The sequence below is a fragment of the Hypomesus nipponensis genome, chromosome 22 (genome assembly GCF_054491055.1).
Source record: "Hypomesus nipponensis isolate SF chromosome 22, ASM5449105v1, whole genome shotgun sequence".
Lineage (NCBI taxonomy): Eukaryota > Metazoa > Chordata > Actinopteri > Osmeriformes > Osmeridae > Hypomesus > Hypomesus nipponensis.
This window is the reverse complement of record NC_140382.1, coordinates 10,082,062-10,094,069: the sequence shown is the minus strand read 5'-3', so window position 1 is coordinate 10,094,069 and position 12,008 is coordinate 10,082,062. Positions and strand designations below refer to the sequence as shown.

Sequence of the window (12,008 nt, the reverse complement as noted above, 5' to 3'; positions counted from 1 at the left end):
TGGGCCCCACTTCCACTTTAATGGGCTGTACACACACAAACACACACACACATACATATGCACACTTAGTAATATATGTGAATGACAGTCACATTGATATGTGGAAACATGATAGCATACACACACACCCAGACACACATTTGCACTACATAGACCCAACTCCTCCAGCCACACCAAACTGAACAGAGATGAGGCTGAGGACAGGAACAGCATGAAGAGTGGGAGACTGGACGAAGAATCAAACTGGAGATCTGCATCTCCACCTGTGGCTGGGTAGTGAGAGTCCGGCTCCTGCTCTTGGAAAAGGCTCGAGAGCTGTTGGCTTTAGGGACCAGCCATGCTTTGAGTGTGGACGTGTATGTAGTGTGCGGCCGCACCAAACTCCAAGTCTCAGGGCTCCCGTGTCTTTCAGGATTCTCAATCGGAGCGCTGTTTACGTGTTCAGGAGAGCTGAAAGAGCCCAGTGTTTTCACGCTGTCTCTCTGTGATCTGTCATAGTCACATACTCACACACGAGTACATTCATGCTCAAACCCGATCGAGCTGTGGAAGTCACGTTTATCATATCAAAATATCAGAACATAACGTGACACAACCCTCACTATAAACTAACACACACATAGACACACGCACACACACAGCTCAAGTTCAGGTCTATGTGGTATGTTTGGAATGTGTTTAAGTAAGCTTTTGAAAGTTTAATGTTCTGGATGGAGTTATTTTTTATCAGTGCAATATGTCATCACAAAAATCATTAGTAAGACTACCACTACACTTACTCCCACACTCTGACAAGTACCAAAACAATATTTGGAAAAGAGAAGAGAAGAGAGGGAAGGAGAGGAGAGGAGAGAGGAAGAGAGGCCAAGCCAGGGCAGAACAGGACAGGTCAGTACTTGACTCAGATCTGGGTCTTTAGCCAAACTCAGTACTGAATGATGCATGGCTGAAGTAAATACAGGATGATTGGACACCATCCAAGGGTTAACTTTCCCCACTCGAGCAGTGACGTTCACTAGAGTGAGCTTCAGTCCATTCAAATGAAACATATTCCCCAATGAAGACTGTAGCAGGAAAAACTGGGTGTGAAAATGTGTTTACAGAGTAATGAAGCATGTGAGAGGACACGTGAGACCAAGTAAGACCCATGAATACACACACACCTACTCCCAAACGCCCCGTTATCAAAAACAAGAGAGACATGCTGACTATCCATCTGACTGCCCTTACAGAGATGGGGGAGAGAGAGAGAGAGAGAGAGAGAGAGAGAGAGAGAGAGAGAGAGAGAGAGAGAGAGAGAGAGAGAGAGAGAGAGAGAGAGAGAGAGAGAGAGAGAGAGAGAGAGAGAGAGAGAGAGAGAGAGAGAGAGAGAGAGAGAGAGAGAGAGAGAGAGAGAGAGAGAGAGAGAGAGAGAGAGAGAGAGAGATAAGACACAGGTACAAATAGAGAGACAGTGCCCATTTGGCCATTGAGAGAGAAAGAGACTTGAGTGAAACTCCAGACGTTGAGTCTCAGCATCTGTTCACTACTGGGTGGAGTACAGCTGAGACAAACACAAAGCCATAGACACACTGAGACACAAATACACTCACACACACAGACACACACGACATGTATATTCAGACACAGAAAAACACACTACATATACTGACACAGGTGCAGAGGAGGTTAAATGAAGCACTCTAACCTACATCTATATTCAAAGGAATTATAATATATTCTGCAGTGTACCATGATTGCACATGTCTCATCAAAGACCAAACCTTCTCTGCTGAGGTTAGGACTCTCATACCACAGCACGCCCCAACCTGTCATTAGGTTCTGTGGAGACTTCAAAACTGCTTCTGACCCTGTTTGTGTGTGTGTGTTAGTGCGTGAATGTGTGTGTTTGTGCGTATGTGTGTGTGTGTGTGTGTGTTTGTGTGTTTGTGCGTGTATGTGTGTGAATGGGGCGGGTGTGTGGGTGTACGCGTGTGAGCTCCCGCTGTTTCTCATCTATATATCATGCATGGACTCATTTTCTAAATGTTAAATATGGCACACGCAAATAAAAGCACACACACAGAGAGACACGCACTCACACAAACACAAGCACACAGATGGGATCCCGACACAATAATAGTCTTGATGGGCAGGTAGCCTACAAGTGGGAGCCGCGTGAGTTTACGCGCGGGCGGTGAAAAGTGCATCCCGATGAGGAAACGGGCTTATGACCGTCAGCGGTCCGCACGTGGCTTCGTCCCGGGATCACTTGCGGACAGCAAACTAAACCAGGCATGATCGGTTACCGAAGCCGGGAGAGGGGGGCGGAGGGACTCTGGACTAATAATCGAATAATTAGCCTACATGTATCTCTCTCCATTTATCTCTGCACGTACAAGCATACCTGTCTCTCTTCCACAAACACACTCACTCTGTAGGCTGTATACATTTTACAAACACATCCCGTATGTACACGGACACTAGATGTTACCCTTCTCCGTGGCGCTAAGAATGGTGACAGAGCCCGAGCGCACTGTGAAGCGCGTCTCGGTGGGTCTAGATAATCTAAATATTTCATTAAATGACACGTTGATTCAGGAACTCAACTTCTCATAAAATAAAACATACATACACAATACACTGACAACCACAATCAATGTTAAACAACTGCAAATGTATACATCAATGTCAGAGACTCTTCTCTCGCTGGGTATCATAGGCTAATGAGATGGACTCACCAGCTTTACAAGGGTCTTTGTAGTCGATCGTCTCCGCTTTCTCCTCCTCGTAATAATCATAATTGTTGTCCTCGTAGTCGAAACAGTTACACACGGACACTTTGCCCCAGAAAGTCAACCCGGCCAGCACCAGCGTGATCCAACGCATCTTAGCTGCCAAAGTCGAGGGCACTCGGTCCATTAGAAGACAATATATATATATATATATATATATATATATATATATATATATATATATAAATATATATATATATATATATATATATATATATATGAGTAAACGTCTTACTGTCTCCTCCTCTCCTCTTTGGAAGAGAAGGTTTTCGGCGGAAAGTCAGGTTAACGACGAGTGCAGGAATTTAACGACTCATTGCTAGGAATGGTCAGTGGTCGCACTCATACGGTTGTCTCTGCACGGCTCCCCGGCCTCTGAACAACGAGAGGTGGCTCCTGTTACCGTAACTGTAGCTGTCTCTGTTCCATGGTCAAGAGCCAGACGGTGGCTTTCTTACAGTATTTCCACAGAGGAGTGTATCTTGGTGCGGTTCCGGTTTAACCAAGTGTCCGAGAAAGTGCTGTGACCGCAGGGGAGACTCCGTGTGTCGGGACGCTGCGGAATAGAGAGAAAGTGACAAGTGGGAATGGGGATTCCACTCCTGGTCCTGGGAAGCACGCTTTTGGGGGATTTAAACTACAGGCACTAGCCGCACAAGCGGTACGCTCTGCGCGTCACTGTCCTGTAGGCCTTCTCTCTCTGTCTGTCTAGCTCTTTTTATCTCTCTCGTCTATCTCCACTCTATCTGTATCCTTCATGCTCACTCTCTGTAAACAGTGCTCTTCGTCTCTGAACCTCTCTCGTTTTGTCTGTTTAAAATAGATGGTCCAAACTGTGTGCTCCGCGAGACCAGCGCGGCTTCTGTCCCCGTCAATATTGTGCTCTAATAATCATATGGAGGCGCACCCCCTACACTGCACTTTCCGTGCACTACTACCATGTAGCATAGTCACTTGCACTGTAGCTGACACAAAACTAGCGCTTCAGTTCTTACTACTTCACTTCTGCTCCGTGCAGAAGATGAGCGGTTCCTCGAGCGGTGACGAAGGTAGGTGATGGTGCAGGGGTGTGTGTGTGTGTGTGTTTGGGTCTGTGTGTGTGTGTTCGGAGGGGGGAGGGAGGGGCTGGAATGGGTGTTAGTGGAGGGGGGTCCCTCATTACCTTTCTGCGATCTTGGCTTCTTTTGAAACAAGGATGCTGATAGATAAGAAGCGGGGAGAGGGGGGTGGGTGGGTTGGGGGTGGGATTGCATCTTAATTAAATTCAGTGCCCTTGTTTGTGACACGCATTTACTGGAGAAAAGAGTAAAAAAAAAAAAAAAAAAAAACGGTGGCAGTAAAATTCGCACTGCCTTCAACATTTTAGCTTGAGGGTTGTTCTGTCTGTGTTCTCCACGCACAGTCCTAGAAAAGACAGGATGTGGGGCATTTAGAATGCTCTCTCCAAGTAGGTGAGAGTAGGGTCGTAAATACCGTTAGCATGGTCATGGGCTTGTAATTTAGTTAGGCCTACATGGTGAAATTGGCGAACGTGTGAAATTTGACAGATGGGGTCATTTTTGCATTGCCCCCCCCCCCCCCCCTTACTCAAAAAAGAGAAAGAGAGTCGCACGCCAAATCTATATAGGCCTATAGATAGATATAGGCCTATATAAACGTATAGGCAGTAGGCCTATAGACTAGCCTACCTAGGCCTACTTCTATGTTTTAATACGCTTTCCGGACATGATCATTGCTCGTTACGTTCTATTATTAGCATGTTGTTGCTATCCTTCTGTCGTTTCCACGACTGTTAGCGGCATGTAGCCTATGCCACCTAAGAGCTTTGGCCTACACAGCCGCGGCTGTTATCACCTGTGGTGGTATGAGCTAGATGCACTGATCTATTTCCCGTAGGCCTGACATCAACAAACCTTTAGTTTCTAGGGAAACTCGGTCTCTATAACTCTATAGGCTACCTTTGTTTGAATAATTTCTAGTGTGGCTTTCCTTCACAAAGTCTCAGTAGCAGGAGACACAATTTCATCCGTTACACCTAGGCTATTTGATTAATGACAGGTGCGCTACGAATACACGAGTACACTGATAGGTTTTGCACAATCGGATTCAACCTGATCTTTCAAAGTCGTAAAATGCTTTTAAAGTTGCCTGGAGTGATATTAACGCAGTCGTAAAAAATAAAGTTGGAGTTGCTGACGGCGTCTGTGAAAACCAGGTTAAATCCTTTGGAACCGCACGCACCTTCGCGGACGCTTACCTGCTGTTTCTTTGAGGGTTCAAGGTGAGTTCTTTTTTACTTTACAGGGAACCCCAGGCTTTCCCACGCCGCCGAGGACGCCCCGTAGCGCCGCCTGAGTCTCATCAGGCCCTCGTTGCCTGGTACGGGTCATTCCAAACGTGCCCATTTCCCCAAGGGAAGATTACAGGGGACGCTGTCTCTACTGCGCGCCGACTAATCCAGCCGTGTGGAGAAGTAGCGGCGCGCTGACGTCACTCCATCAATCCAGCACCAAGCTGTCTGCGCGGGTCTGTGACAAACAAATCCCTTGGTGACAGGAGAGAGAGAGAGAAACAGACACAGAGGAAGATGCGCAGCTCTATACCCATACCTTTAGGACAAGTACAGGTCCGTTGAATCACGAGCTATTATCCAAACATGATTTGGAAGTTACTTGTTGTAGTCCTGCATGTAGAAGGCTACCTACAGAGTCTAGTGCAAGCAGTCTCAATGTTCAGACGTGTTTAGAATCTGTCCGACATTGATATGGGTATACATAGCCTTGAATTGACTGACTGGATGTTGGTGCACTACCAGTTACACTGTAATGGCCCATTTAAAAGCACACAATTCTGTGTTGGGCTTGGGGTGTATTGTCAACAAGACTGTCTGTGGACATAGACACATGCTAGATTAGTAAATGGTACTTTCTTAATATTATGACAACACAACAAACAAACACAACACAATTGGATTAGGCTATGGTGTTGTTTACAGTACCTCCACAGTGGGAGTTACCAGTGCTGCCATCTATTGGAACAAAAGAAAACTGCAGCACCTAGATATCTGTTGATGAAAACTTTTGGATTGTAGTAGTTCTGTGTAACCTTTGCTACCTACACAGAGTCTGTGTTTGATCTATGCAATCTATTCACATTAATGCTGTGTATTTAAACAGGCTGAATCTATAGAAATTAATGCTGTGTGTGTGTGTTTGTGTTTCTATTTAAAGCACATATTGATCAGCATGCATCTCTGAAACTCTGTGAAAGTAGCTCGCCAGCACTCTGGGCCAAGCTACTGACCCCCCAGAGAGGCACACACAGACACACACTCACACAGATCCTCCACTTCTGAGTGGCCACCAGACCCTCCGGATGCTTTGATCAGCAGGTAAGAATGTTATTACCCCACACACACACACACACACACACACACACACACACACACACACACTCACACACACTCACACAGACACACACACACACACCACTCACATACACACACACAACCAAAAAAGCATGTGCAATATACTGTATTTGCGAGAGATGAAGAGAGGAAAGAAGGAAAGATAGAAAGTGGGGAAGATGAAAAGATGGAGAGAGAGAGAGATATAGGGAGAGATACAAAGATGATAGGAGTGGAGTAGTAAAGATGATGAGATTATAGACTCTTCCTCTGGTGACAGGGTGGATTGGTCGCCTTTCTGAGATCTCCTGAGCCTTGGGAGGAGGTGGGGGGAGGGTGGGGGGGGGCAGAGAGTACTGAATGATCCATCACTGTGTTACTGTGGCCACACAGGAAAGGGAAGCTCTGCTGACACCACAGGAGACCACCTGACTTGAGATGGTCCGCTTTGGCTCCAGGGAAAAAGTACCAGGAGACTGAGGGCTATGACACTGCTTTTTATTGTCATGTAGACCAGTATTTGCATCATATTTTCTTCAATAGAGTCTAGCTGCCTCTGTGTATCCAAAGTGTTATTATAATAATAACACTGATACGAATACTACAATTTCTACACACTTGCACACATGCACGCAGGGAAGCACATAAGCACACGAATGTCCACAAACGCACACACACACACACAAGGACATGTACGTATGGACACACACACGCAGCTCGTAGAGGTCTCTCCCAAAGTCAACAGAGCGAGCTGAGGGAGAGAGGGCAGGAGAGGAAGAGAGGATATCCTCTGTTTAAACTCCATGCTGAGCCTGCCTCCCCCTCTCCCCCTCCCCCTCTCTGTCCCTCTCTTCTCTTCTCTCATCCTCCCTTTTGTCTGTCTCCTTCATATGGATCTGGTTCAGAGTAGATGACGAGGAGCATGTCTGTGTGCCAACCAGCAGCCTGCCCTGCTCGGAAGATAATATGGAGACTTTTGTCTTTGTCTTAGAGCATTAGCAGAGACAGGAGAGAAGAGAATGGTTGGGTGAAAAAAAGGAGGAGACCGCAGCCATGAAGAGGAACAAAGAGGAACAAAGGGGTCAAAAGAAAATAGGAGGAGTTACTGCAGGACATGTTTGTTTAGTGTAGAGTAAAATGAAAAACTGTATGGTGGAAAACCGTATGGTGAACATGTGTAGAGTAAAGTACATTTGTGTAAAGTGAATGTGTAGAGTATAGTGAATGGGTGCATAGTGAATTACTGCAGAGTAGCCTAATGCAAATTACTGTGAGTTACTTTAGAGTACAGTGAATTAGTGAATGAGTGTTAATTATTGTATAGTGATTGGGAATGAGTGTAGAGTACAGTGAGTGAGTGTAGAGTATAATGAATGCAACTTTCCAGTCACACCAGCTTGACACCCGTAAATCCTGGGAAGGCTTCAAAAGAGAGTGTGCGTGTATGCGTGTGTGTACATTGTGTGTGTGTATTATGTGTGTGCCCAAATGTAAACACTAGTCTTCTGCTGACACAGCAGTTCATCAGGAATTCCGGGATGTGTGTGTGCATGTGTGTGGTCTTTCGGCCACAGCTCTTCACAGATATACTTCCTCTCTCAGTAAGACTTTAAGATCTGAGACAGTTTGAAAAAGAAGCCACACACGCATACACACACACACACACACACCTCATCACATTGTGCATCATGTTGTGTAACAGGTGAGTGTGCTGCCCAGTGTGTTATTTTATTAATAATGTGTGTACTATATTTACATTTAGTCATTTAGCAGACGCTCTTATCCAGACTGACCTTATTAAAGCACCGCTCATGGGACATAATAGTTACAGTCATTACCAACATGTTTACCCCCCCCCCGCAACTATTTCATGAAACCCTCTTACTACTAAAATGTACATTTGGTCATGTCATGGTTTCACTTTGGGTGACACTCCTGTCAGTGACAGCTAGTATGTCTGTAACAAGGCACTACCCTCTAGAGGCTGCTGTGGGCAACTGCATGGATAAATCAGTTGAGCTGGCAGTGGTCATCATAGGCAATATTGATTTCTTGAATTGATTAGTTGTCTTTCTTTTTCTCTCTTTCTCTCTAATGCGCATACACACACACACTCTACTTTGCTTTTATACCCTGGTGTGTGTTCGTGGCAAAACTGATCGATGGTATTGATGAGCAGATGCTAATAGCGGATGCTAATAGGGACTGTATGAGTAATAGGGTAGGAGGCCATTGATCTGCAGAGTTAGCAGTTAGCGCTAAAACAGCTGAATCAACCACAGAGTTGGTCTGGAAGTGCCACTATAGCTGCAAGTGTGTGTAGGATTTATGTTTAAATTCATTCCTGTGTATGTGTGTGTCTGTGTGTGTGTCTGAGTGTGCATGTGGTACACAAAAGTTAGGGTACACCCTGTTGGAAATCAGACAGTTTAGGAAGTTTGAATTGAACTGCACAATGGAAATAAACACAATTTTTAAAAGTTTAATGCGTAAAGTAATTGCAGATAAACCATGTTAAAAAAGGGTCAAATATACTCTTCCTGTGGGTTTCTTGGTCTTATTTAAGGCCAAACTCATCCCTGTTCTTATATTCTATAGATAGTGAGTTCATATGCTACAGCGACCACTTGTACATCGCTTTGGATAAAAGTGTCTGCTAATTTATTCAATGTAAATATAACAATTATAAGAGATATGGGTTACTTTACATCTTATCCTGGAGTCAGGTTTATATAACAATAATAATAATAATAATAATAATAAAACTGTATTTTCTATAAAGCCTTTAAAAGTTGCATCTCAAAGTGCTTTACAACATAAGAAATTAAATACAATGAATATAAAGGTAGAGAAAACATGCAATAAGAACAAAGATAACCCCTCAAATGAATCACATGATAATCACAGAAAAAACATTTAAGTACATTTTCAGAAAATACTAAAATATTCAGCACGCCTAACTTCAGAAGGACGAGAGTTCCATAGTTTAGGAGCAAAAGACGATAAGGTCCATTCACCCATAGAGCGGAAACAAGACATGGGAACAGTTAGCAAATCACAATCAGAGATTCGAAAAACACGTTTGGAATGTAAGGGGTAAGGGTCAGATGGCTGAGAGGTTGGGGAATCTGGCTTGTAATCAGAAGGTTGCCAGTTTGACTCCCGACTGTGCCAAATTATGTTGTGTCCTTGGGCAAGGCACTTCACCCTGCTTGCCTCGGGGGAATGCCCCTGTACTTACTGTAACTATTGCTAATTTACTAAATTTAAAAGTTCAGACAAGTACAAAGGGCCCAAACCATGCAGAGCCTTGTAGGTAAGCATATCATTTTTAAATCTATACAAAACATGACAGGGAGCCAGTAAAGGGACTCCAAAACGAGAATGATGTGATTACCTGTCCTCCTCCTGGTCAAGATTCTAGCGGACGATTTTTGCACAGACTGCAAAAGTGCAAAGATTGCAAATTACATACTGCAAATTACATATATGGTAGTGATGTATGTCTGTGTGGTTTTGTATTCTTTCTTTAGTTGGCACATATTTGCAATATGGTAGTGTACATAGTTGGTCACTAGAGAGCAGCAAAGTTTCCAATGGTAGAACATAGAAACATTCCTAAATCTGATTTATTGTACTGTAAATTTCAGTCTGCATTCCCTACAATGTACTGCTTCTACCACAAGAGGGAAATCTGTTTATTCTGTGAATCGTGTGTGTGAGAGACTGCACGCACGCACACATGCGAGCGCACACGCGAGCGCAAACACATACACACGTTAAACTCCTGTGCATCTTGTCTTGCATGAAAATAGTATGGCCTGATGTAACCATCTTAAAATAACTTACCTTTTAGTTTGTAAATGATATACACACATATGAATTCTGCCTATGGCTATCAAATACACAATTGTCTTATCAGATTGAGTATCCTTGGACAACAATGCTGAAGTGCCATTAAATGTACTACACACATCTGGACACTAATGTACTAATTTTTCGGTTCAAAACTTTTAAATTGAGTCTTTCTAAATAAAGTATATGTGTAGCAAACCACATATGCGCACTCAACAACCATCCAGAAACTTCAACAGAAGACAGGAACTTTAACTTCTATTCGTGGGGCGTACAGGAATAGAAGTTGAGTCACATATGGGAATGTGACTCAAAGTGATGAAATGTAATGCCTGTATAACTGAGGACTTTTAAAATATGTTCCTTGAAGAGCATCATCACGGCTTCATGGCAATCACACTCCAGTGTGAAGCTTGAGTCTGTTACATAAACTAGCCTGTTGTTCAGCACTACATTCATCTCTTGTGGAAAGGTTTTGTGAGCGCAGAGAAAACTGAGTGACGGAAAACACTTTCAAACCAGTGAGAACTAGTGTTTGTGTGTGACAGATGGAATGTGTGTTGTCACAAAGCGAAAAGATGTATCTGAGGAAAGGCTATCTATTTTAAGTGTGTGTTTTGAGTAAACAAAGATTGACAAAAGGGTCAGGGCTGAGCAGTAGAGGGTTCTCGAGGGTCTCGTCTTCTAATATGCAATCTGTCTACAGAGAAACATAGGTCTTTTCATGTATGTTATCAAATTAATTTTAACAGCTTTTCTCTCTGAGAATAAGAGATGACATCCTCAACCAACAAGACTCTGGATGAAGAGCTAAATAGAGAAATATCTCCTTTCTCCGATTCTTCCAGAAGAATCCATCTATTCAGTAAGAATCAGGCAGCCGGCTTCCTCCTTCATCTTCCCCCCTCATACCCACTGCGTCGGGGGGGGGGGGGGGGCAGAGCAAGGGTGGAAGGAGATGGAAAGGGGCTGGTGCCAGTCTAATGCCCCAGTGTGCCACCCTTCAATGGGCCTTTGTCGACGCTGCCATCCTCCCCTCCTACACATTCAGGATGGTCACATGGCACGCCCACTCCGTGCCCGCCTCACAATGCATCCCTGTCACGAGCCCTTCATTGGCATGCCGTGGTTGTGGCGTCTGGCAGGGACAGGGTGCCTAGCTCGACGCCTCGCACAGGATTGGGAAGGGGTGTGTGTGTGCAGAAACAAACCCCACTTCCTGGTTCCGGAACGGTCCTCATTCAAACCCTCTCATAAGAACTCTGAAGTGCTTCTCAGTCACTGACCTGGGAAGTGTGTGCATGTCCTGCAACAAAGACAAGCAGACAAAGATATATGACTGATATAGCCTGGAAGCCTTGCACTTGCACTGACCATGCAATTGGACCACTTAAAGAGTTGTAGCTAAACTGTGTCGTTACAGAACTATGGTGGATTTCATTAGCGGAATATTTAGACTTGTTTTGGTTAGCCTATTTGTATGTTTTCAATCTGTATAACACATGTCAGACTTAAGGACTGCTTTGACACAACTATTTTTCTTTTGTTTATTAGCCTAGGTTGGGCTCATACACACACACACACATTTAAATCTAACGTGTTTGAAAGTGTTTACCGTCTGGTGTTACCATCAGTGTCTGTCAACTAAAGTGCTGCAGACTAGCCCATTAAAAACGTTTAGAGATCCAGTTATTACACATTTGTGTATTAAGGTATAGGGAAGAGAAGGTATAGGCAATAAACTTAATTAAACAATTAAAAGTACAATACCCAGGATTTCAGGGAGTAGACTATGTAGTAATTTAGGTCTGTATCTGTTCAGCTATGGTTTCACAAACAGTTGTGTGCTTGCAAGAACAATGTGAAAACTGTCTCGAATGGAGCTATGTGGGGATGGAGGTAACCTACCTACGTGAGCATCCCCCTCCTCGCTTCAGCTCGCATCCCTCACTCCGCGTACAAACTGTACTCTC

At 44.2% G+C, this 12,008-nt stretch overlaps 1 protein-coding gene and 1 long non-coding RNA gene across 2 annotated transcripts in view; both read right to left on the bottom strand.

Annotated features, from left to right (window-relative positions):
- The window catches only part of tll1 (tolloid-like 1), a 32,231-nt gene extending 29,330 nt beyond the window's left edge, over positions 1–2,901 (bottom strand). The window contains exon 1 of the mRNA XM_084686495.1: positions 2,721–2,901. Coding sequence (XP_084542621.1) covers positions 2,721–2,901 — 181 coding nt within the window. The remainder of the gene's footprint in view (positions 1–2,720) is intronic.
- Positions 2,902–8,648: 5,747 nt separating this feature from the next.
- Positions 8,649–11,547, bottom strand: LOC146236409 (uncharacterized). Its single transcript, XR_014740973.1, has 2 exons — positions 11,247–11,547; positions 8,649–9,623 (listed from the first exon to the last, which is right to left on the bottom strand). It is a non-coding gene; the product is annotated as an uncharacterized LOC146236409 (long non-coding RNA).
- Between the last annotated feature and the right edge of the window lie 461 nt (positions 11,548–12,008).